General features: G+C 47.4%; 1 protein-coding gene across 1 annotated transcript in view; it reads right to left on the bottom strand.

Moving 5' to 3' along the window:
* MORN1 (MORN repeat containing 1) overlaps positions 1-25,389 on the bottom strand; it is a 69,141-nt gene that overhangs the window by 3,344 nt on the left and 40,408 nt on the right. The window contains exons 11-13 of the mRNA XM_066637403.1: positions 3,834-3,955; positions 2,411-2,487; positions 735-800 (exon numbers count right to left, since the gene is read on the bottom strand). Coding sequence (XP_066493500.1) covers positions 735-800; positions 2,411-2,487; positions 3,834-3,955 — 265 coding nt within the window. The remainder of the gene's footprint in view (positions 1-734; positions 801-2,410; positions 2,488-3,833; positions 3,956-25,389) is intronic.

Below are 25,389 nucleotides of genomic sequence, written 5' to 3' on the forward strand. Positions count from 1 at the left end.
TAGACACCTGTTCTCTTCCATGAATTTGTCCAATCCCCTTTTCAAGAAATCTGAGCCTATAGCCATCCCCACATCTTGTGGCAGAGAATTCCAAAGGTTAATTACACGCTGTGTGAAGAAGTGCCTTGTTTTGTCTGTTTTGTCAGTCATAGAGTGCCTGCTCTCCATCAAGAAGGGACCCTGAATCCCTCTCAGGATCTTCAGTTAGAACTGGGAAAGACCTATGCTTGAACCCTTGGAGTGCTGCTGCCGGTCAGTGCTGAGAAGGACTTCTTCGCAAGGCACAGAATTAATCTGTGGACCGCACTGCTACAGGCAGGGGTGGCAGGCGGCCAGAGCTCGGTGACAGATGGGCAGGTGCTCCTAGTGAACGCAGGAAGCTGTCTTCTGAGTATGCCAAGTGGTCCTCATTGGAACTCAGCATTTCATTTTCTCTGTCCCAAACCCCCTGCCAGTCAGTTTCATCGGATGACACCCCACCCTGGATGTTGGGAAAGAGGAAGAAGAAATCTCTCTCTCTCCACTTTATCCATCCCATTTTATCAGTTATGCAGTGCAATCCTGTGCAGGTTTACTCACAAGTAAGTCCCACTGCATTTAACCCATTTCTGCCCAGCCTACAGGTGTATGATCCATGTTGTGTACAGGCAACACTGGGCAGATATGGCTTAATGGGGCTTAGCCCTTAGCAAGTGTGTTCAGGATTGCAGCCTCAGTCATGCCATTCCCCTTACCTTGTTGCTTGTTTGTATTTCTTCACGGCTGTGACCAGCAAAGCTGCCATTTTGTACTTTGCAAAACTGGGGGAATGGGGTCAACATATTCAAGGGACTTGGAATCATATTGTGCGCACAGACCTCTTTACTGTGGTGAGAGTGTGCTGTGCAGGTCTATTCCAGAATTCAATAGCCCTTTGCCAAATCACCTTGATGTGGAGCATTGCATGTTTTTTGTTTGAAAGCCAGAGTTTTCAAAGCTTGAACAGTTTGTTTTTTTCCTCTCCCCATGTTGGACTTAAGCCTTCCCACACAACTACTCTGTGCTCCAATGGGCGGTGTGGCGAATCACAGTACTTTCGTGGACAAGGAGCACCAAGGGATGAATGGGGAAAGCACAGTTGAAGGCTAAGCTTTGCGTCTGAAAACCAGGAGTGCAGATTGCTATTTAACACAGAAACAAAAGCGCACAAAGGATGTAAATGGGGGAGAAATGTTCTCAAGCTTGTCCACAGGAACCGTGCGAGAGAGAGAGAGAGAGAGAGAGAGAGAGAGAGAGAGAGAGAGAGAGAGAGAGAGAGAGAGCATGCACTGGAAAGAAGAGGAAGGATTTTCAAGAACATGCAGTTGAGGGGGAGGCCTCTTGGCTTTCTCAGTTATAAGAAATTGGGATTGGTCTGTCTATGGGCCAACTGGAGCATTGGTCTGCCCATGAGGAACAGGTGTAGATCAAGCTACTGTTAAGCTCCACTGCCTCCCTCTCAGGAGCAGACTGGGAATGGAAGAAACTGCCTGCTCTGTTGCTGGTCCTAGCACGCTCAGGGAGTTCGTGACACCCAGCAGGCACTAGACCACTTGGTCCAAGGAGAGAACTGGGTGCCATTGCTTCTGTTTAGAGCTACTGCAGGGAAGAAGAGATGACGATCAGAGGGCATCCTTCCATCTGCGGCCCAAGGAGGAGAAGCCACAACCCCTACTACTGCCACCTGCTTCCTGGTAGCCATTTGCATGGAGGCGTACACTGAAACTGCTGCCGCTTTAAGAGCTCCCAGCAGCCGAGAGAGAGTTGCACTCCTGCTCCCTTTCTCTGTGCCACTTCCTTGGGAACTCACCACTGGTTTGTCTTGGGCAATGCCACCCACTTCTGTCCCTTCTAATCATCTATCACTGCTTAAGAAGCTTGACCCTTACCCTCCCTGGACCCAGTTATTTGCTTCTGGTCCCAATGGCCTGACAGCTGCCCCCCCCCCAAAATGACCTCTTGGGGTCTGATCCTTCCAGTACCTCAGGCAAGGGAAGATCCTCACTATTCACCAACTGCAAACTTAACATTCTACCAAAGCAGCATCTCATTCATTCTGACAGCAGCTGTTCTTCCCCGAGCAGCCAAATTGGCCACTCTGCCCTTCCCCAGCTTCTTCTCACAAGCTGTCGTGTGTAAAACACATGGGTGGACCACAGGGGTTCTTGCACAGCAAAGTAGACAAAGTCGGGGACAAGTCGACCTGTGGAGTTCTAGACTCGACAACTCATTAGGTCAGCCTCACAACGTATGAAGACGCTGCTTGAAATATGGGTTACAGAAGGCAAGATTCCAAGGTAGCTTGAGAGCAATCACCGAGAGAGATCACGATTGTGTTCATTCGTGGCTCACAAGCCTCTCACTGAGAAGCTGAAGAGATTCTGACACATACCTGCCATCTCCAACCGTCGCCTGGAAGGCTGTCGTTTTCTCAGCAGGGGCCTTAGCGCTTGTCTGGTTGCCTCCTTCCTGTGTGGGCAAAGGGTGAGAGAAGAGGAATCTTATTCTGCTTTTCTGTATGATTTTCAAAGGAGTGTTTTAATTGCCCTGCAACTCATGGGTTTCTTTTACTTTGTTTAAGAACTGCACAATTTAATCCATCCATCCATCCATCCAACCAACCAACCAACCAAGAAGTTTAAACACTTGATGGGCAGTTAATTAATCAGCAGGCAGATTAAAAATATAACTACTTTGAATACATTCTCTTAGAACTGCAGGCGGCCAGCATCATCTCCAGGGACATTCCCCTTTTTCTCACATAGGAGGGAATGTGTTGCTAAGACGAGACCTGCTCTGACACACTCATACAATGTCTAGAGACAAATGCGGCATGTTCGTTGCTTCAGATCTATTGTTTTTATCCATCTGCAAACTGAATCAAGCAATTAGTCGACAAATGCACATTATTATTTGGCTAATATCTCTTTAAGTGTGAGACAAATCTGCTTTTTATTTTCTGTATTTGTAACTAGCAAGGATTTCAGTGATAGGAGGGATGATTGGCCCCAGGGAATTTAAACCAGAGTCCAACATGCTGTTTGTTGCACCATACTGGTTCTCTGGAACATGGGTAAGCCATTATACCTGAGGCCAGGGTTAGAGTCAGGGTCAGCACCAGTGGGCAGTTGCCAAGGGCCCCTGGAAGACTCGCTGCTGATCTCCAAGATGCCTGGAAAGACAATGACTGTCCTGGCTAAGTCAGATCACTTCAGCCCACTTCCTTCAGACTGCTCCATCCACTAGGGGAAGCTGTCCCCAGAGGCCCCTTCAAAGACAAAAAGAGTCAGTCCGAGGCCAGCTGAGGCACTGTGCCAAATGCTACTGCCACTGTTAAATAAAGTAAACAATACTCATATAGGAGAGACCATGGAGCAGGGGCAGCAGCTGTCTCCATGCTGCCTGAATCCACCACCCACTGCCTCCTCTACTTGCGTGTGCCCACATGGAGGGTAAGCAGTCAAAAGAGTAGATGTTTCCCTTCCCTTTACTTACAAAGCATGCGCCATGGAGCCTCCTCGGTCCATGTCTCTTTGGTTTGAAATGCACAGGGAACACTGGGAACCCAGCATTGCTTGCTCCTGCTCACTCCAAACAGAAGCAGCAAGTGATTCATAAGCACCAAGTAGGCAGGAAGAAGCAATTTGTTTCTGAGCAGAATTCCATGAGGGAAAAGTAGGAATGCATTTATTTATGGTTGTGTATTTAATGAATAGCCAATACTGTCCTTTGTCCAAAGATCTCAGAGCAACAGATAAAGTAAAATTTAGGGGGGAGTGAAGAGCAGTGCCCATTGTGTGTCTGGCTCCTCTTACTTCATGTGGCCCCTCAGAACGGACATCCCCTGGAGAAGGCGCAAGGCTGACATTCCTGAAAGTAGCACGGCCACGTTCAGTTCGTTGAAACTTTGCAAAGCAACAGCGGTCCTTTTTCATGGCTGTATGAACAAAAGCCAATGGGAAAGTAAGAAAACATCTATCGTCTTCTGGTGCTGAGTCATGATTACAATGCCACATTTGATTAACTGGGTGAGAAAGAGAGAAAAACCATCTATAAGCTGTGTATGTTACTCCCTACAAAAGGTAAAGAAGCAAGCCCCGTTTCATATTCCAGTCACCTTGAATGTAACCGTGGCCTGGAACACTGGTCTGCACCTATTGTCTAAGGCAGCACCAGTTTATTCCTCATAAGAATAGCCCAACTGGATCAGAAAACAGGCCCATCTAGTCCAGTTTCCTGTATCTCACAGTGGCCCACCAAATGTCCCAGGGAGCACACCAGATAACAAGAGACCTGCATCCTGGTGCCCTCCCTTGCATCTGGCATTCTGAAGGATCCCATTTCTAAAACCAGGAGGTTGCAAATACACATCATGGCTTGTAACCCATGACGAACTTTACCTCCAGAAATTTGTCCAATCCCCTTTTAAAGGCATCTAGGCCTGATTCCTCCAGTATCTTCAGCAATCAGGAAGAACTTCTGTCCGCACCTCAGCCAACTCATTTTTCAAACAGCAGGAGTTTACTCCAACAGTCAAATATTTTTCTGTAGTGTCTGCATTGTTAGTTAGGTGGAATGCAACCCACTCATGTTTACCTTGGTATGCTCACACCTATCAAAATGAAGCGCAATCTAGTAATGCAATCTAGTAATTGGGACCAGGGGAGTTGCTGAGGGAGAGCTGAGCATTGGGACTTCTACAGCAGAACAGCGACATCATCCACAGGAGCGCTCAGGTGCTGCCTTTGAAACACTGTCAAAGGACCTGGGCTGAGAAGCAGCACCAGGCTCAGCAGAAGGCAAATTGAGAAATTTGACTAGGGGCATTTGTTAATGTCTCTAGAATCTCATTGCCTTTCCAAAGGGCTGCCTGAGAGACACTGTGTAGTTAAGGCTACATTAAGGTTACAATCTTATGCACATTTACTCTCCTTTAACCCACAAGTCCTGGGTGAAAAAAACCCTGACAAGAGGCTCTGTCTAGAGCCTAGGGAAGTGATTAAGAGATCCAAATTAAGAATCTCTCTAATCCTGATCTAAAACTATCTACAGGTCACCCTTCTTTCCCACTTACCTAATGGCAGCTACAGAAGAGCGGTGTTTATATTGGGGTGCAGGGTGGGAGGGTTTAACCCACCTACTTCCACCCATATGTCAAGGCTCTGATCTTAAGCATTTCCAGGAGATTGCTTCCAGTATCTCCCCCGTCCTGTCCACTCTGGTCTGAAGTTCCACTGTTTCAAGCACGGGTCACCCCTAATTTCCTCCCTTTCTGCATTTGTCAGATATTTTATTTAGAAGCATAACCACACCACGATCAGGGAGACGAGGCAGTCAGAAGTTAGCAGCTGCAAAGTCTTTATTGAAAACTATTAGTGCATTAAGAAATTGGAAATTATGCTGTAAGCAATATGGTTCCCATTCATTGCTCAGGACATAAATACTGCTACTCCAGCAAAAGCTAATGAAGAGAGAGGTATTAAGGACGTCCTTGCAAAAGTGGAAGGCTAACTTTTCCTTTAAAAAAAAAAATAAGGTCATTTAATGTTCAGGTGGAAATGATATCAAAAGAAGCACACCATATTGTGAAGGTCCTTGTTTTAACGCTGTATGCCTGGACTTTGGTTCTACGGAGGACACAGCAGAATTCTGATGAGGGTGGAAGTCGTCCGTCCCCGTCCCCCCGCCCTCCGTTCTCCTCCTGGTACCTGGATTCAAAAAAGAATTGGGGAAAGGAGCAGCAGAAATAGCGGGGAAGAGAGGAGGGCGATGAGCTAGAGAGACAGAGATGAGGTATGAACCAGAAGCCGTGCAAAACAGGCACTTCTCTTCCACTGTTCTTCATCCTGCAACTGGGATTTAGAGGCAGACTGCTGCTGGATCTAGAGGTGGCACCCAGCCATCATGACTAGTAGCCAGGAACAGACCTATACTACTGCATGAAATGTAAATATTTAGTAGCGGAAGAGCAATTGTCTCTCTTCAGCCCAGCACAGTGCCTTTTCTAGCGGCTGTCTGCTAGTGTCTTCACACCATTTTAGATTGTGAGTCCTTCTGGGACAGAGAAACGCTGTTATAGTTATTTTGATCTTCCTTCGTAAACTGCTCTGTTAACTTTTTCTTGTTGAAAAGCAGTATATAAATCATCATCGTCATCATGCCCATATCGCAGATGGAAGGGCTGAGGCTGATAGGCAGTGCTTTTCCAAGGACACTACTGATTTCATGGTAGATGGGATTCAAACCGGAGAAATTATGTTTTACAGCATAGGGCCCAATTCTCTCCCCTGCCAGCCATAGCAGGCAGTCTCACTGATGGAGCCTGCATGGTATACTATGATGAGAGGGGCGACCAGATGGCCCAGGAGAGGTAAGCAAATCTTTTTGCTTCCACCTAGCCTCCAATAGCTTTCCTCTGACCTACACCGGCTATTTAGTTGGCATCAGGCAGTGTTTTTGGCTAGGCAGGAAAATGGGGCAGGATCATGGCATGCATCACGGCATCCAAGATCCTCTCCATCCTGCCTTCAAACTGTCCTCAGCTTGGCCCACTCCCTGACCCAAATCTTCCCCTGTTCCACCCCCACTGACTTACCAGTGGCAGCATGGAACAGAGGAGATTCAGCAGGCTGCTTTTGCTTGCGCATGGCCTCCAGCCATTTGCCCTGGAGACTACAGAATGGAATGACTTTTGCACTGTTGTTCCAGGACTTGCAGTGACAGATCAGGAGCATAAGCTCTGGATAAGATTGGGATGCTCGTCTCGTAGCCCCTGCACTACAGAAGAGCCATTGGGCTCTCTTTCTCTGCGCTTCCAAATGACTGGTCCTCAGCCAACTGGCCTTGCCATACTTGGACACATTTCCACTTTCCTCCCTAAAGCCGAGCATAGCCAGAGAGTCCCACTGCAGGAGCTGCACTTGTTAAATACTCCCTCCGTGTCTGTTTTAATTACAACAGTTATGTCTTGATCAGCAAGATGAAGGGGCATCCCATCACCTTGGGTGGGGGGTGTGCAGGGAGGGGTAGCAGCACCAAACAGAAGCTCCAGCAGATTGAGTAACCTCACAGTGACCGCAGAAGACGGGGCAGTTTGACCTCTCTGGGAGTGAAATGTCAATTAATTATCTTTTTACAACCAACTCAATTACAACATGCTAATCACCTGTGTAGAGCATAAAAAGGAGGAGGAAAAGGGAAAGAGAGGAACACCACCAGCTATAAGTATCTATGACTTAGAGCGACAAGGTGATTATCGTTAAACTGTAGGCGCAACCTTCTAATAACGGGGCATAAAGAGTTATTAGCTGTTGATGGGCTGGCCTAAATGTCGTAATATTTTCTTCCTTAAAAAAAAAAGAGGGGGGTGTGTGTGAATTATTGGTCCTTGGGAGCTGTAGATGTATCCCATTTAAAGGTGACCAGACACAGCGCATTAGCCTTTAATGATCAACTCAATTATCAATTAATGTCAGTAATTAATGAGGGAGAAGGAGTGGGGAGAATGCACATAACAGAGCCAGAAGGCTAAAGAGAGAAAAGTGACAAAACGTGGTTGGTGCAGACTTCCCTTTTTCCCAGAGCTCCTGGGTTGCCTTGTGCTTCTTAGAAAGTATGGTACCTCCATGTCTGAGCATCGGTTTAAGCTCACGATTGTCACAATTATTGAAGACCCACTAGAGATGGTGTGTGTGGGGGGGGGGGAGTGTTCCGGGATCAGAGGTGAAACTAGCTGGGGCATATCAAGTCTCCCAGTCCTGAAATTTTCTGGGTGGAGTACTGACCTGGCGTACGGCCTCTATGATGCCTCTATTCTCTCTCCCCCGGGTCTTCATTCATGCCTGGGCAGAACCCCCCCTCTAATGAGAAAGTGTTGATCCAATTCCAATTCTGGAAGCTGGTAGGTTCAGACCTCTGAGCAGAAGTCCCAAAGCAGATGATGAGGAATATTTGTATATTTTCCAATTAAAACTAAGTTCACAAAGGGTTTACAGCAAAATAAATAAATAGCTCCCTGTTCCCAAAAGGGCTCATAATCTACAAAGATGCAGCAGAAACCACCAACAAACAGCTGCTGGAAAAGCCCCTGCACTGGGGTGCATAGGGACAGCTGCCCTCCCCCCCACTGAATATAATTTACACCACATGAAAAAGTGTCTGTTTGCCCCGTATCTATGGACTGTAACACCAATTTTGCCTCCCCACCAGTCCTCCTGCTGCTACTGCAGTCCCCCCACTGCCATTCTCATTCTCTTGTCGTCCACCACTCTCCTAGCACCTGAGGGTACACCCTGTCTCATCCAACGCATTCATCTGACATGATGCCACCAGAAATAAAATTTGCCCCCAGAACAAACAGATCCCTGAGTGACTAATCACTGTCTGTTTTTCTTTTAAAATTAAATCATTCCATCTGGTGTGAACTACACAAAAACAGAGGCATCAGGAAAGGCTCCTCCTTCTCTGGCCAACAGCTTGCCTTTGACTTGTTCAAAGAACGTCGATTTTGTCTGGGCAGCTGCTGACAACGCAAGCGGGCATTGCATTAAACATATTGCGATACGTTAATGCTGCAGACATGAAGGAAATCTAATCAGTGAATGTTCTGTTTCAGTGACGGAATTTTAGAAAACAACATTCAAAATACCTACAGCCCCAAAGAGCCCAAGTTAAGTGGCGAGGTTTTCCATACGAAAAGCACACTCCATGTTTCCAATAGGAAATCCCAACCTTCCCTTAATGTAAAACACAGGCAAAAGATTTAGCAAATAGCTGGCTTCACAGCACTGGCTGAAAAAGCACAAAACAACGAAGGTCGAGATTTCAATCAAACATCTCCTTATAAAATTACATTCCACTGAAGCCTGACAAAACCAACATCAATTAGTGCACAAAAGAAACCTCAGTGGTACGTCAAAGCAAGGGTGTAACTTTATTTGATGAAAGCAAGGAAACAAGAGGGGCCAAAGTTGCCATTCCATCCTCTTAATGTTTGGTCTCTTCGTGGATCTTATCTAACATGTGAAACAGTGGGGGGGGGGGAGGAAACAGCAACAGGGAGGGAGGGGGACGGGTGCCAAAGCAGTTGCCATGGAAGCACAGAGATCAAGGGTTGCGGTACATAACAGGGATGCGGGATAGGGCAGATCACTGGCATAGCTAGAGGAGGTGCAACACACTAAGTTTTGCAGGCACCTGAACATGTATACCTGTATAAGTGAACATGTATAAGTGAACACCTGAACAAGTATAAGTGGCTCTCCCTCCCCTTTGTACCATTCTGGGGAGTGGAAGCAAAACAGAGGCAAAATCCTCCCTGCAAAACTTAGTGCTATGCAACCCCTCCAGCTACGCCAGTGGGGCAGACCATACTGAACTAGATGGAATTGAGGCCTGCCTCTGGGATAAGGCAGTGACCTCTGCTCATTTGTTAGGGAGAGGAGGACCGGTTTGTGGCAGAGCACTGGACTTACAAATAAAACAGGGATCCCCCAAGTTTCCGCGGCTTAGGCCATGCCCCTCAGTCTTGCTCTTACAGTGCATAGGGTCGGGTAAACTATACACAAAATGTATACAGTACATTATTTTCTGTAACTCCAAGACTTTGCATAACGGGGGGAGGATCCAGATTTGGAAACGATTTACATTACTTGCAGCTGTGGGGCTGCCAGCATGCTTTTTCTCTCTCTCTCTCTCTCTCAGTTGGGCTCACAGTGACAGCAACCCAGCCCAGCACTCACTTCACCCAGCAGGACAAAAGTGGTGCTTAGGGAGTGATTGGGGGGGGGGGGAGGGAAGGGGAAGAGTGAAGGTGCATGAAATTCTAATACTGTGCGGGTCAGTGGGCAGGTCAAAAACCGTTGGTGGGCTGGATGTGACCCCTGGGCTGTATTGTGAGCATCTCTGGCACCTCCAAGACCTTGAAATCTTGTCAGTGTGGACAGTCTTGGCCTAGATGGATGAATGGCCTCTGAGTCAGGATTTCTGATGCTGATTTATGCCATGCCATGCCATTCCAAGAGCATGGTCTGAACACTGTGGGCACGCCACCCCTGGCTGAAATCCGGAACAGAGCTTCTGCAACCTGGTTGCACCCATCCCCCAAAAGAAACGTACTTGTTAAGGCTCGTGATGATTAACAGCACTGAACAAAATCTGTGTCCTTCTCCCACACGTGGAAGGGCTCAGCGCTCTCACTCCACGTGTGAAGCCAGGCCCCCTAGCGAGAGAGGCAGTCTCAAGGGACAACTGCCACTTGCAGAGATCCTTTCCCTCCCCTCCTGCACCCTTTTCCAAATGGGAAGCCAAAGTTATCTTTAAACTGTGAGATGATTTTTTTAAAAATGGTCTCAAATCCAATTTGCAAGGAATTGTTTGAAATATATTCACCACTGCCAGGAAAACAATAGCAGCCCTCCAATTACCAGCACCTGCATTATGATTCAATGAGTTTAAATTGCTAAGGGGATGTGGCTGATACCCTACTGACAACAATTAGGATTTTTTTTAAAGGAAAAAAAAAAAAAAACACATTCTGCAGTTTAAAAGCAGTGGGTGGGAATTACAAAAGGTTAACAGACTAAATATAAAAATCTTTTTGAATATAAAATCAATGCGTTTTGTTACTAAAAATCTGGGTACTGTAATTTAACCAAAATAGGGTTTGGAGTATCTGGCAAGATTCCAGATGCGAAAAAGAGATTTTTTTTCCCCCCCCTGCTGAAAGGAAATAGAGAACAACCAATCAGTGAGTTTCTGCTGGGAGGATGTAGAGGAAAAGTCAGGGGTAGGGGAGCAATTTATTGTTTGTTTTTTTAAAAAATACGTTCAAGTCCTGCTTCTCCAGAATAATCTGGCTGCAATTCTGCTTAATACCGGACACGCTGTACGTCCAACACTGTTCTACCTACTTGATTATTAGCTTGTTGGAGAGAGAGGACCCAAGATCATTAATGTATGCAGGGTTGGCTTGTCCCTTCTTCATTCAGTTCAAAAATGAAAGCAATGCAGCTTGGCAGACTCTGCTGCCTCTTAAGGGTACAATGACCCAGGACCAAAGCTGAGGGCGGTGTCAATATTGGCTGTGCACCAAGCCCCAATCCACCCACGCAATCCAGTCTCAGATTATGGGCCATTTGCGCATGAACTCAGAAGAGAGCTTTGTGTCATGTGCAAAAAGGAGGAGGGGAGGATATAACATTCTGCACAAAGGATAAGAAAAACTAGCGCTTTTCAAAATTCAGATCTTGTTCAGCCATCAAGTTTAATAGAAGAAGTTGCTTCATACTGAGTCAGATCCTTCGTCCATCTAGCTCAGTATTATCAACCCTGACTGAAAGTGTATCTCCAGGGTCTTTTCCTATCTCTACTTGCAGATGCTGCCAGGGAGTCTGCTCAAAAGCCAGGTACCCTATCACTGAGCTGTGGGCTCCTCCCAAGGTACAAGTCTGCCACATGCCTTTAAGACTATTGGTCCATCTAGCTCAGACTTATCAACACTGGCTCTTTGACAAACCCATGCTGCAGTTTCTCATCCCTACCTTGGATACATCAGAAAATGAACCTGAAATCTTCCGTGCGTGACAACATGCTTCTGCATGCAATGACATGCCATCCTGCATGCAGGTGAACAACAGTTTCAAGACTTACAAGTCACTAGGACTCTCTGCGTCTGCTAATGCCCATCGATGCATTCACTTTTCTGCAGCTGCTGATTCATGTTCAACTTATGGTTCACTAAGACACCTAGCCCTTTTTTCACACATGCTGCTGCCAAGCTCGGTGCTCCCCAATACTGTACTTGTGCCCATGATTGTTTGCTCCTACATGCAGGACTTTATATTTGTCTCAACTGAACTTCATTTTATTGGCATGAGCCCATTGGTGAACCCTGTCTAGATCATTTTGAATTCTAATTCAGTCTTCCAGAGTGTTAGCTGCCACTCTCCCCTAACTTTGTGTCATTTGCAAATGTGATCAGCATCCCCTCTATCCCACCATCCAGATCATTTACAAAAATGCTGACTGGCACAGGGCCTAACTCAGAGACCTGCAGCACTACACTGGATACCTCCGTCCAGGTTGACATAGAACCATTTAGCAGCACTTGCTGGGAATGGTTGTTCAACCAGCTTTGCACCCATCCAACTGTAGTACCCTCTAGCTCATATTTTATCATTGGATCCATTCTGACATCAAGGGAAACTTTGTTGAAATCTAGCATTCTCAAGGTCTACCAGAATAGCTGCTTATCAAAGGACGAGATGCGGTTCGTCTAAAGCAGGGGTGCCCAAACCCCGGCCCGGGGGCCACTTGTGGCTCTTGGGGGCTCCCAATCTGGCCCGTGGAGAGTCCCTAGTCTCCAATGAGCCTCTGGCCCTCTAAAGACTTGCTGGAGCCCGTGCTGGCCCGATGCAACTGCTCTCAGTGTGAGGATGACTGTTCGATGTCTCACCCTAGCTGTGGGACTAGGGCTCTCTCCACTACTTGCTGTTTCATGTCTGTGATGCAGCAGTGGCTGTGAAGGAGAGGCTGGCCTTGCATTTGCAAGGCCATTCATTCATATGTTCCATCTCTAATATATTCATTTATGTAAATTTATTCAAATTTTAAACGTAAATTAATTCTTTTTTTCCCGGGCCCCTGATACTGTGTCAATGAGATGATGTGGCCCTCCTGCCAAAATGTTTGGACAACCCTGGTCTAAAGTGATACTTCGTTAGATGGAGTTAATGGAGAAGTGCTTCAGACAAACCAAGTCTCTGGTTTATCACAATTAGCGGTGCACTTTCTGGCAGCCCGTTTCCCTATAATGGAGTCAGCAAAACTCAAAAAGTAGTAGAGGTTGTTATGTGTGTGTGTGCAAGTTTAAATGCAACAATCGACATACACATTAATCATTGCTTTATGGCTTTGTTGTTACGGTGGAGAAAAGGAGATTAACCCAAGTGTATAAAAGGTCGCAGACAGGGGAACTCTTGCAAGTATGTTTGGAAGTTTAGTCAAACAGAAGGAAAATAAATGGAGGCGTGATCACGATTTTTTATTTTTATTTTTTGCAAAAGGCACTCCTGGCCCCTGACACAGTTAATCCTTTCAGACAGATCTGAAAGGGCCAAGATCTCTGGGCGTACCAGATAGAAAAGCACACGCCGAGGTTCTCTCTTCCTTTCTGGACAGATGGCTAGCCTGCCACTAAGATTTCCCAGCATTGCACCGTACTTGTTTAAACAAATGTTACGACCAAGTAAGCCACAGATGGAAGCTGAACTCCTTAACCCTTGAAAAATCTTAAGGAAACGGTAGGAAAAAAAATAATAAAAATAAAAAAGCAAGACTCAAAGAAGCATTAACCCTTTGAAGAAACAAGCTGTCACACAACAGACAGCATCAGCCTCGGATCTCCAACTGTGAAGGACTGATATTGGGGCATGTCGGCATTAACGCCATGATCCATCTCACAAGGAGAGCATTCTGGTGTCCTGCTGATGTCAAGGGAACATTCAGCACTCTCCATGAGGAGGAACTGGGCTGAACCTCAGCGTCAGAACATTTGTTTTGCATAGAGAAGATCCAGGGAAGTTTCATCCATGAGGCCAACTGAAGCTGTTGCAACAGGCAGCAGAATGGTGGGGTGCTTGATTCCACCTTCTTGATTGTCCACCTTCTTGATTCCATTGCTGCTCATCCTTCTCCCATTCCTTGGACTGGTAAAGGAGGAGGGGAACAGAGAGGAAGAGGTAGCATGGAAGGGAGGAGAACGCTGAGTTTCAATATTAGAGAGTAGTAGTAGGAGCAGAAGCTGGCACATCATCCAGGGGGCAGCATCTGGAATGCCACCACAGGCATCAAGGTGGTCTTGGACTGGCCCTGAGAAGATCCCAGAAGATACCATGGTATATCTTCAGGTATATCTATAGGACTGGGAAAGACTCGCTCCCATCTAAAACCCTTGAGAAATGCTGCCAGTCACAGCAGACATCATTGACTCAGGAGGCAGCAATGAGTGTTCACTGGGACACCCAAGTACAGCCTTGATTCACCATCACTATCCCATCTTTCCAGCTCCAGCGCTGAGGTTACATAATAGAGACAATTGTCCTGAGGATGGATGAATATGGAGCTCTCTTTTCAAAAATGCTTCTCACATGCTTCTCACATCAATAAAGTCTTGATATTCATTCTCATAGGGATTTTCTTTTTTTCTCTCCCTGTGTCTTAAGAGTAGCAGAGTGAAATGAAAATAGATGTGCTTAGCCTGATAGCACTCCATGCTCAGTTAATACTTAAAGCAAAATAATTCAGCCTTTGATACAGGTCAACTTTATCTCACAGTATATGAGGCTGCTTCCTACTGAGTCAGACTATTGGTCCACCTAGCTCAGGGCTGAATGCGCAGGTTGGAAGCAGCTCTCCAGCGGGGTGCTTCTCAGTCACAATCAAGGGTGCTGCCAGGGATTGAATCTGGCAGTTGCTCAGGGCTGGATTTTTGCTACTTGGATCAATTGTTCCCAATTGGGTTTGGCACCTAAGGGCCCCCCACACTAAGGGCACAATCCTAACCTCTGGGTTAGGCCACAGCAAGTCATTTGCGCTGACCTGGGAGAGTGGTAAACGTGCCATAAGGCACATTTGCGTCGACTTAAGAGTAGGGGAGGCCAACTTATGCTGGCCTTCCCATGCCAGATCCAGGCCCGGCACAGTAAGGTTGTGTCGGCTGAGCTCAGCTGACACAGAGGTGGGGGGGGGGGCGCTGGGAGAAGTTGGGAGGGGGTGTTCCAGGGCAGGAGGAGGGTAGGCAGTGGGCATTCCTGGGGCAGGTGGGTCAGGAGCGGGAGGCGACAGTTATGCTGGAGCCTAGCCTCATTCCCTGGGCAGCTCCAGCGGCTCCATACCGCTCCACTCTGCTCGGATCTGCATCACCTCCTGAGATGGTGCAGATCTGAGTAGACCCATTGGGGCCACTTTGGCTCTCCCTGGGGTAAGGGGAAAAGTTTCCCCTTGCCTTGGGCTGCGCCACAGTCAGCCCCAAATCTGCGCTGGATGCAGTGCAGGCCCACTGGTCTGCCCGCTCCAGTACAAGTTAGGATTGGTTGCCCAGTAACCTAGTCAAATACACACAAAAAATGCATTGCACTGGACACCTAACACCATGTTGCAAGTTGGATGAAGAACTAATTTTCTTCTAAATTCTAAAAAAAAAAAGTGGATTTGTAGCTATTTGTGTAGGATTTGGGCACACTTTGATTGCTTTCCATTCTACCACAGAAATATAAAGTCTATGATAAATTTTGTTTCTATCCCTAAGATTCTACAGACCTTGGCTGTGAACCTGGGGCCCTGCAAAAAATGTTTCCAGTTGGGTCCCACAGGTGCTCAACGACCAAGTTACAACTCCATCTCCCACTGCAGTTTCTTGTAAGCTGGAGTTTTATCTTCTGGTTCCTTTTGCACGTTGATGCTTTTTTAAAATCACAAGTCAGCTTCGGGGACCCCATTTTAGGCCAGAGAGATGACACCCAAATCATTTAATAAACACAATACATTAAACGGAGTTTTCTGAATCTCACTGATATTAAGTTCCGAGAGGCCTACAGCCTGGTGCTGCAGTATGGAGACACATTCAGAGCGTAGCAAAGGGAGACACTGTGTTGGTCATGCCAGAATTATTGCGAGATTACATGAACAGTGAAATGGAACGAGGAACCACACTTCTGCCCCACTGAGTTAAAATCGGAGAGCGCTTGAGACACTTCCCCTGTTCTCCCCGCCCCCCGTGGTGCAACTGCTGTGCAATTGCTCTGTCCTATCATGAGCCTATGAACCGCCAATCCTCTTGAGAAGGCTAAATGCATTTCTAGACATTCCTGAAGATAAGTCTTGTACTAGGGAAGGGGTTTCTTAGCCAAAGATTTATAGTCTGCCATATTACCAGAATAGGTTGCACAAATATTGACGTGTGTGTGTGTGTGTGTGTGTGTGTGTGTGTGTGAGTGAGTGTGTGTGTGTGTGTGTGTGTGAGAGAGAGAGAGAGAGAGAGAGAGCGAGAGAGATGAGGGTGGGTGAGTGAGACTAGATATGGGCCTAGAGCAGAAGGACAAGCAATATGACCTTTCAAATGCCAAACTTTTAGACACAGGCAGCCCAATCCTAACTGGTGCGGGGACAGACAGGCTGGTGGGCCTGCGCTGTATCCAGCGTAAGTTTCAGGCAGCCAGAGGCTCAGCTAGGGGCAAGGGGAAACTTACCCTGGGGAGAGCTACTGCAGTCCCAATGGGGTTACCAGGATCTGTGCCACTAGGAGGTGGCGCAAATTCAAACAATCCAGGACTACCCCAGGCTGCCCAGGAACGGTGTTAGGATTCAGCGTAACTGCCAGATCCTGGCCCCACCTCCCACTCCCTGCTCTCCCCCTGCCCCAAAATGCCTCCCTCCTGCCTCCTGCCTGCCCACCCCATGCCCCCCCCAGACCCCTGCACCTGAGCATAATAGCTCAGCATGTGGGTTAAGTATGTGAATCAGTGAAGCAATGCTGCTGAAAGGGTGTGCCTGCATTATAATTGGGCTCTCCCAGTGACTGGGCAGCTTCTCCCTTTCTCACCCATTCTGGTTTGCCTCTTCCCCCATACTGTTCCTCACCTTCTGAGGTCTCCTTCCATCTCTTCCTCCCAGTGCCATGGCAGAAGCGGTGCTGCTGAAAGGGTGGTGCTGGGAAAGTCCAATTATCACTTGGGTCAGATAAAGAGATTCTGTGGACCATACCCAGTACACAGTCCTCTGCATTAGGTGGCCTTAGGCAAGCCACTCCTTCTTGGCCTCAGCCTTTCCCATCTACAATACGGGGATATTAATATTGACTTATCTTCACAGGGTTCTTGTAAGGATTACATCAAGGAAATATAAGTGAAGCACTTTGCACACACAGAAGGAGGTATACAAATGCTTAGTATTATACTGTTGAAAGAGGTCACACACTGGGTGATGTGGAGGATTCATCCTAGGGGCCCAAAGGAGGGGGAAAAGGGTGCTGAAGCAAACATCCTCCTCTCTCCAAACTGTGGCACTAGTGGAAAATGACAGATGACAGGGTTGGCAAGAAGTGGACTTGAACCCAGGAGAATGTGCCATCTGGCCCACTTTTCAACTGGGCAGAAAAGAAACTGCTGCCTGTCTCCAGTCAGATATAGGGGTCCAGTTCTTACCAAATTTGCCTGCAGGATGGATGCTACCTTTTTGTAAGTGTCTGCAGCATAGCACCTTACAGCACACAGCCAGAGGCAGAACAGGAAGCAAGCTGAACCACCAGTCTGCCCCTTGGTGGCCTCTCTTACGTTCTTATGGTCTTGTTGTCTAAGTACTTTTCAGAACTGTTTCCTTCTAAAACCACCCACCAAATTTACCCCAAAGTTGGCTTGGAGCTGGGGAGAGAGGGGAGAATCTGCATGTTTTGGAGCCCTTGTTTCCACTGAACGTCCATTTCCCAGTCTTGTAAATTCCACACAATTTAAGACATGTAACAAAATAGCCATCTTCGGTCCAGAAGTATGAGAAAAATTTAAGCTGATGCGGCAGAAAAACGAGTCAAGATAAACCAAAAACTTTAAAACAGATGGATTAAGAGGAACTGGACCAGCCAGCGAAAGCATTGTGTTGCTATTGTCAGTGCCTAGAAACGGGCTGTATGGTTGCACTTTGTTTTATGAAACACGAAGACCGCAAGGGGAATATTCATTCTCGGTACGCATGCATCATTCCTGTCGTGCTATGTCAGATTAAAACAAACAGATCAGCACTGTTGTTCAGAGTCCATTTGTTCATGGGGTGGTGCCGCTGTAAACCGTAATTTATTGTCATTTCCAAGCTGGAGAGAACAAAATATTCTAAGGGCAGTGAAAGGCTGAACAAAAATGCTGCTGCCTTAGGAGAAGGGTAAAACCAGGAATGGCAGGTTTGAAGTTTATTTGCGGTGCTAAAGGCTGGGTTTTTATATCAAGATGAAAACAGAGACACTGCAGGGCTTTTGGCATCCGTTCTAGAACTGGAGGCCCACCTGGAGAGTCATATGCGGAACGTGGTGCTAAGCTGCTACTTGGCTCCCTTGTGCTAGTCCAACAGGGTTCCTTAGGGCTCTACACTCTCCCCAACACTTTTCAGTATAATGCTGCTCCATATTCATCTAGCACTTCTTGAGCACACAAAACACTTCACAAGATCTTGATGCAATCTTTACAAAAACTGTCAGGCATATAAGTATTGTTACCCCCATACTGCAGATGGGAAGACTGAGGCTAGGGCAGGGGTGCTCAATAGGTGGATCGCGATCTACCGGTAGATCGCGAGGCAAAATGAGTAGATCGCGGAGTGCCGACCCCCCCCCTTCAGGTGCCTCTGGGAGGAAACACTGGGAGTAAGGCCCACTGTACTCAATGGGGCTTACTCCCAGGTAAGTGTGGCTAGGATTGCAGCCTCACAGCCTAATCCTAGGCATGTCTACTCAGGAGTAAGTTCTGTTATACTCAGTGGGGCTCAAGGTACACCAACATACTTTGTACACATAAATGTTATATGTTATGATGGCGCGAACATTGTAAAAAAAACTCTGGTAGATCTCCCGGCCTTGCTGGGTTTCAAAGTAGCTCTCGAGCCAAAAAAGTGTGAGCACCCCTGGGCTAGGGATTGGCATTTGGCCCTTGCTGCATGGTCAGAACAGATCCCTGGAACCTTTTTATTTATATACAAATGCTAAGTATTCTCACCAAGGAGGAGATCAAGAAACCACCAAGGCAAGAAAAAAAAGACCCTGCTTATTGATTTAATAATTTGCAATCTTTCTTGATTTTATGGAAGCCACCTCACGAGGTTGAAGAGCAGAGTGGAATGGGTTAGAGAATAAACCAATTTAAAAATACCTTTTTCAACTGGATTCTTCTGATTTTACATTCAAAAATTGCTTCCCCAGTTGTTGCTGCTTTTATCTTGATTTTTACTGCTCGGGTATTATTATTAGTAGTAGTATTTATATACTGCTTTTCAACAAAGAGTTCACAAAGTGGTTTACAGAGAAAATCAAATATCTTAAACAGATATCTTAGGCCCCAACCCTATCCAATTTTCCAGTGCCGGTGCTGTTGTGCCTAAGGGTATATAGTGCTTCCTGTGTTGGGAAGGCAGTCTTGGAGGCCTCCTCAAGATATGGGAACATTTGTTCCCTTACCTCGGGGCTGCGTTGCAGCTGCCCCAATGCTGAAAATTTGGATAGGATTGGGCCCTTAAATGTTATAAATGCTTATCACAGTCATTGGGTGGGTTTAATGTTTTATGATTGTGGTCTTCAGTTTGTCAAGAGTCAGGACCCACTTTGAGCTCCCAAATAATTCATGGAATCCACCTTCAAGAGCTCAGTGGATGACAAGGATGGATGAGTGGTGGCTAATCAGCAGATGCTGCTATTGTGCTATCCAGGCCAAAAGGGAGGAGAAAGGGGGCAGGAACTGGTATGGCAAGAGCAGGTATACAATTTTGAAAGGTGGAAAGAGAGGAAACAGGAAGTGAAGCAAGATAGAAAGCTGAGGGAATGCCATAGGACGAGATTGGGTGGATGGGAGGGGGAAAACTGGGGGCTGAAGCAACCTCTCAAAAATCAAAGTCTCTAGCAGTGATTTATTTCATGAAGGACATCTATTGCTGTCCAAATCTATTGCTGAAGGCCAGAGCCTCAGAACAAAATGGCAGGGCAGCATGGCTGCAGCCCACTTAAGGTCAGGTGGTGACCTGCTTCTGGGTCCTGACTCACCTGCTCTGTCCTGCCCTGTTGCTGTCCCTTACAGAATAAAAACCTCGAAGATAAACATGAAAAACAATGATGCTCTACCTTCTGTTCCACAAGACAGAAATAGCTTACTAAAGGTCAGCCAGCAACTTGGAGAGGTTACCAAGGAGGCCCTCTGCTGGAATGACTTTTGATCCAGCTTTGGATTTCACTACCCATCAAAAAACAGGCAGGGAAGCACATCCATTTCGGAAGGCGAAAGGGCTCCATGCTCTTTCTCAGAACCTTTCAGAATTCCACTTTGCTGACAGTTCATCAATACTGCACGGGGTTGGATGCCTTTCCATTACTGCGTTATTACCACCAGGCTAAAAGAACAGGGCGAATGAAAGCCTCAAGGACCTCGTAATTTACCCATCAGCAGAAGTTATTCCTGAGGTGTTTTGAGAGCATGCCAGCGCTTCGTTCAAAAGCCAGCCATGAGGCTGTGCTGGAAAAAGAACTGAGGCGCAAACCAAATCAAGTTAAAAAAAAGGAGGAGGAGGACTGAGTGAATGACAGAATGAAAAAAAGAAGCAGCCCCTGATGGAACGTGATTACTCATGGGGGAGAAAAGCTGAAGTCCAAACATATGAATGGGAGGCGTGGGGCCCTCTGGAATGTCCACAACAGAAGTCGCTGGCTTCTCTTGTCTGACGGTGCTGACAAGAGCATCTCAAACTGCCCCCCTTCTCGGACAACTGGCAAGGTAAAGAGGGCAGTTTAGCCACCCTTGTCTCAGCGCCGTTGGGATCTCCCTGCTTACTCCCTTCACAGCACACTGGCACAAGGAGGGGTGTCCAGAGAGTAGGAAAGGAGAGGTATCTCTCCTTCCTTCTGGCAAAGATAGGCCCTTGCCTCGTCACAGGGGCCTCTGGGCAAGCTCACATGTGGGCGGGAAGGGTGGGAAAAGGCAGTGATGGTGGGAGTGTTTCCCTCCAGTGACACATGCCCCCACTGCCAGCCAGATGGGCCCTCAGGGCTCAGGGCTAGTGACTGATCTATGTGACCCCTCTCAATGACCACGGACAGAGAGGGTGCTCAGCAGGGAGGATATTGTTGCCGGTTAGCCATTTGGCACCTTTGATATGAGAGTGCAGCAGGCAGGAGAGTCTCCAGGCTCAGCAAGGAACACTGCCAGCAAAGGACAAAGTTAAGCTAAGATAAATATTTTTAAATGTAAAGATTCAAGAAAATAGCATGACAGAGGAGAGACAGGACAGAATACTGTTAGGATAGTTCTATGGCAGAGATCACACTTTGCAGACCCACACTCACTCACCGGCAACCTCCATTCAAAATGGTTTTTGGAATGACCAGCCTCAGGTCCTGGAGGACCTGTTTGTTGGAAAGAGTGGGGCTGGGCTGAATGCTCTGGGGGGCGACAGGGGCAGGCAAGGACAGTCCTACCTGGCCATTGCCAGCAGATTTGGGCTGGCAGTGATGTTGCTCCTGCTGACAGTTGCAGGTTTCCCCTCTAAGGAGTCCCACAACCACTCTAAGTGTCATTTTGGGGCTACCTGGGAGGGGAAAAAATGATGGCCACCAGCGGCTGGGAGCAGCACTGCTGTTGCTGGCAAGGATAGCGCTTCACTCTCCCTATTGCTGAAATGCTTCTCCTTTCACAGCCTGTGAACTGAACTCTGAATGTGGCGAAGGGGCCATTTTGGCCCAATTTAATAGCCCAATGGCTGATAGCTCCAGGGCAGCGTGTGGCAGCTCCATGCGTTGAAGCTACTTCACTGACAATGCTGTTCATGAGGTCCATTAACATCCCTCTTCCTTTTTCACTTGGCCGAGAGTCACGTTTCTTTAAAGGAGCCCCAATTAAGAAGCTTTGAGGAGGCCAAACGGAAAGTGATTTGGGAGAGCCAAGAGCCTTGGAGGAAAAGTTTCAGTTGCACATGGAAGCAGGGCCGGCCTGTCCATGAGGCTGTCTGAGGTGGATGCCTCAGGCAGCAGATTCGTGAGGAGTTTCTTAGCCTCCACCACTCTTCCTGCTCCCATTCCCTGGAATTGAAAAGGAATAGGGGATCAGAGCAGAAGAGGAGGAGGAGAGGAGAATGGTCAGCTAGAGTGTCCAACACTCTAGCCCACCACTCTTTCTTCCTCCATGCTTCCTCTTTTGCTTCATTCCTGCAAGGGGGAGGAGAAGGCAATCACATAAGCTGTTATGTTGCTGAGTAAGGGCAGGAGGTGATGGCATTTGGCACTTCACCTCAGCAACTGTTGCTCCTTCTTAACTGTTGCTTCACTCTTAACGTTGCTCCTACCAGGGTGTGTGAAATGAAACTCATATTCATTCTCAAAGGTCCCCAAACCACGATTACAGCTCCATCGTTTCCCTCCCTCCTGCCACAATGTGGCATTTATATGTACCAGAGTAAACATGGGTGTTTCTCCTTCAGTTCTCTCTGCTTCAAGTATTTTCCCTAACAAGGAAAATATATTTTAATCTATGACCTGGAATATTACTAATACTAACAAAACATCTTAGAAGGGAGAATTGAACCTAGAGAAGGCACATTTATTTATCAGTCCGAATCCTCTGGTAATTTAATCGTGGGGGGTCATGTGTTAAATCAGGACTCCTATAAACATTTATTTTGGCGTTGGGGGGGAATAAAAGCGAAACTCCACCAAACAGAGTATGATAAAAACAGCTGGCAAGAAGGGTCAGTGCAGCGTATCTTACATGTTGGGGCTATCAAAATAAACCTTCCAGACTCCAAAGATAGATGCTGTTTTAACTGCTGCTCTGCTCCTCTCCACTTTGTTAGCAAGACGAGTGTATTAAGATGCAAATAGTGTATTTACAATGTATCAAGTTATACGGGGTGGATTTAATATTACGGTTCACAATAAACCAGGGTGATTAAACTTTGATTCAACTCCCAAGCTCTCGGCATTAAGGCTCCCATGAATAATTCCAGGAATAACTGGCCTGTAAAATAATACCGGCATATTTATAAAGAAAGTGTTAGCTCATCTGTTACTCCATGTCCTCTAGGAAACCAAAACAACAATATAGGCTGCAAATGTATATATGCATAAGATGAGTAGGCAGCTTTGACTCACAGGGACTATAATGAACTAGGAGGGACAATGCAGAGCAGAGCCAGACCAAGACTTCCTGGGGCTTGAGGACGTGTGTCAAATGCTGATGGGTGCCAAATGGTGGTATGCCAGCAGTCCTCTTTGCCACTCCTGCTCTAGCTCCTGGGATTTGAAAAGGGGAACAGAGCAGAAGAGAGGAGAGTGGTGGGCTAGAGGGCTTTTGTCTTCAGGTCTTGCTGGCTGGTCTCCTAGAATGCTAGGATGGGTTGGACCTTGGTCTGCTCCAGTAGGACTTTGCTTTGTTCTTAAACATTCAATTGACTATTCATCTTTGTACACAGTCATCATGACTAATCATTGACAGACCTTCTCTGTGAATGTGTCTAATCTCCTTTTTAAGCCTTCTAATCTAGTGGGCATTGCCACATCATGCAGCGACCAATTCCACAGGCTAAGCGTGCCCCAACCTTTCGTCTGTCCCAAATTACTTATCTATCTGTTTCATTGGAGGACTCCTGATTGTGGGAATGGGAGAAAAACTTCTCTCTCTCTTTCTATGCAGGCTAGGCAGAGCTGCATATGCTTCAAGCAGGTGTCCCTCCCCCACCCCCATTCTCATTCCCTTGCCTAATAATCTCTAGCATGGAATTTAACATCTTCACTGATGTCACTCTCTGGGGCTGACACTTTCACTGAGCCTCCACCACAATCTCAGGATCTCTTTCCTGGTTTCCCACTGATAAGTTCGACTCCTTGACTGTATATGTGAAGACAGACAATTTTCAGACCCCTCTCAGACTCCACTTGCCCTCCCAGAGAGCAGCGATATGTAAAGGGCCTGGAATCATGCACTCTCTCTCTCTCTCTCTCTCTCTCTCTCTCTGCTCCATCATATCCTTCCAGGTCCATTGCTGGTGCTAGTGTGCAGACTTGGGATCCCCAAGGTTTTCATGTTCCTTGCTCTGAGCAAGGGTTGGGGCCTAAGAAAGAAAAGCCAGCTGGACAAGTGCTGACCCAGACACTGCAGATGGAGCCATCAGCTAAGAATCACAGGAACAAGAGTCCCCAGAGTTTGCACCCCCCTGGTCCCAACTCCTCTGAAGAACCAGTCCTATACATACCCATACATGCTTTCCTGTACATGCTTGCCAGTACCAGCAGCGAGCAAGGTGGAAGTTGCTGGAGAGGAGGAATACCAGGCTCAAAGCCAGGGTACAGCTACATTAACACATTTCCCTCTCCAGACTGAAAAAGCAAAGGCTGGGAAGGCAAGTTGAGGTCTCAGGATAATTAACAGCGCAATCCTATCTTGTGCTGGAACAGGCAGGCCAGGAGGCTTGCGCTGTATCCGCTGTGAGAGAGGGTGCCAAAGTGGCTCAGCCAAACTCAGGGGAAACTCTTCCCCTTACACCCGGGTATGCCACTGCAGCCCCTATGTGTGTCCTCGAACTTGTGCCACCTCCTGAGGTGTCGCAAGTCTGAGAAGAGCGGAGCAGCTTGCAGCCGCTCCACATTGCTCAGGAGTGGAGGTTAGGATCTGGCATCTCCCCACCTCCCCACCCGCCCACCCCTGGGACCGCCCTCCCCCGCCCTGGAACGCCTCCCTCCCTCCTCCTCCCCACCCACTCCAGAGCCTTGCGTTGGCCGAGCTCAGCCGACGCAAAGCTTGCTCTGCAAGCCGCCATGGAGCCTGGATGCAGCCTCCATGCTCCAGTGCACTTCCGTGCGCTGGCGCAGTTTGCTCCCAAGGAGGCACAAACGTGCTTTATGACATGTTTACGACACTCCTAGGCTGGCACAAGGGACCTGTGACAACTTAACATGAGGTTAGGATTGTGCCCTAAGGCTCTAGATCCTGACAGAATAAGGCAGTCATTTTCAACCACTGTGCCATGGCACACTGGTGTGCCGTGAATGGTCCTCAGGTGTGCCGTGGGATTTTGGGAGAGAGTCATTTATTAGTAGGGCCATTGAGGAATGTGAGCCCCCCCACTGACAGCACAATGTGTCTTGTCAATTGTCAAAAAACCGATGGTGTGTGTCGATCGTTTTAGGGCCTTTGCCAGTGTGCTGTGAGATGAAAAAGGTTGAAAATCACTGGAGTAAGGTGTTTACTTGGAGCTCTCCATTATCCTAGGTCTTGCCTTGCTTGAGGGCAGGGCATAGCAAAGCAAGATGAGGTACAGTGCGGAAAGGGCTAGTTCTTCAAGGAATGTGGGCTCAGGAGGTGCTGCTCTTGGGTATACTGATGTCTCCTAGTTGGCAGGCCCAGGTTTCAGCAAGGTACTGGGGCCTGGACCTGGATCCAGCACTGGCCCTTCTCTCCCTCATCAGGGTTGGACTCGGGATCCAATCCCATCCAAGTTTCCAATGCCGGTGCAGTCATGCCAATTGCACATGAGCTGCATCCTGTACTGGAGGAGCAGTCACAGAGGCTGTCTCAAGGTACAAGAACATTTTTTCCTTTACTTTGGGGCTCCATTGTGGCTGTATGCATGCTGGAAAGT

The sequence above is a fragment of the Tiliqua scincoides genome, chromosome 9 (genome assembly GCF_035046505.1).
Source record: "Tiliqua scincoides isolate rTilSci1 chromosome 9, rTilSci1.hap2, whole genome shotgun sequence".
NCBI classification, from domain to species: domain Eukaryota; kingdom Metazoa; phylum Chordata; class Lepidosauria; order Squamata; family Scincidae; genus Tiliqua; species Tiliqua scincoides.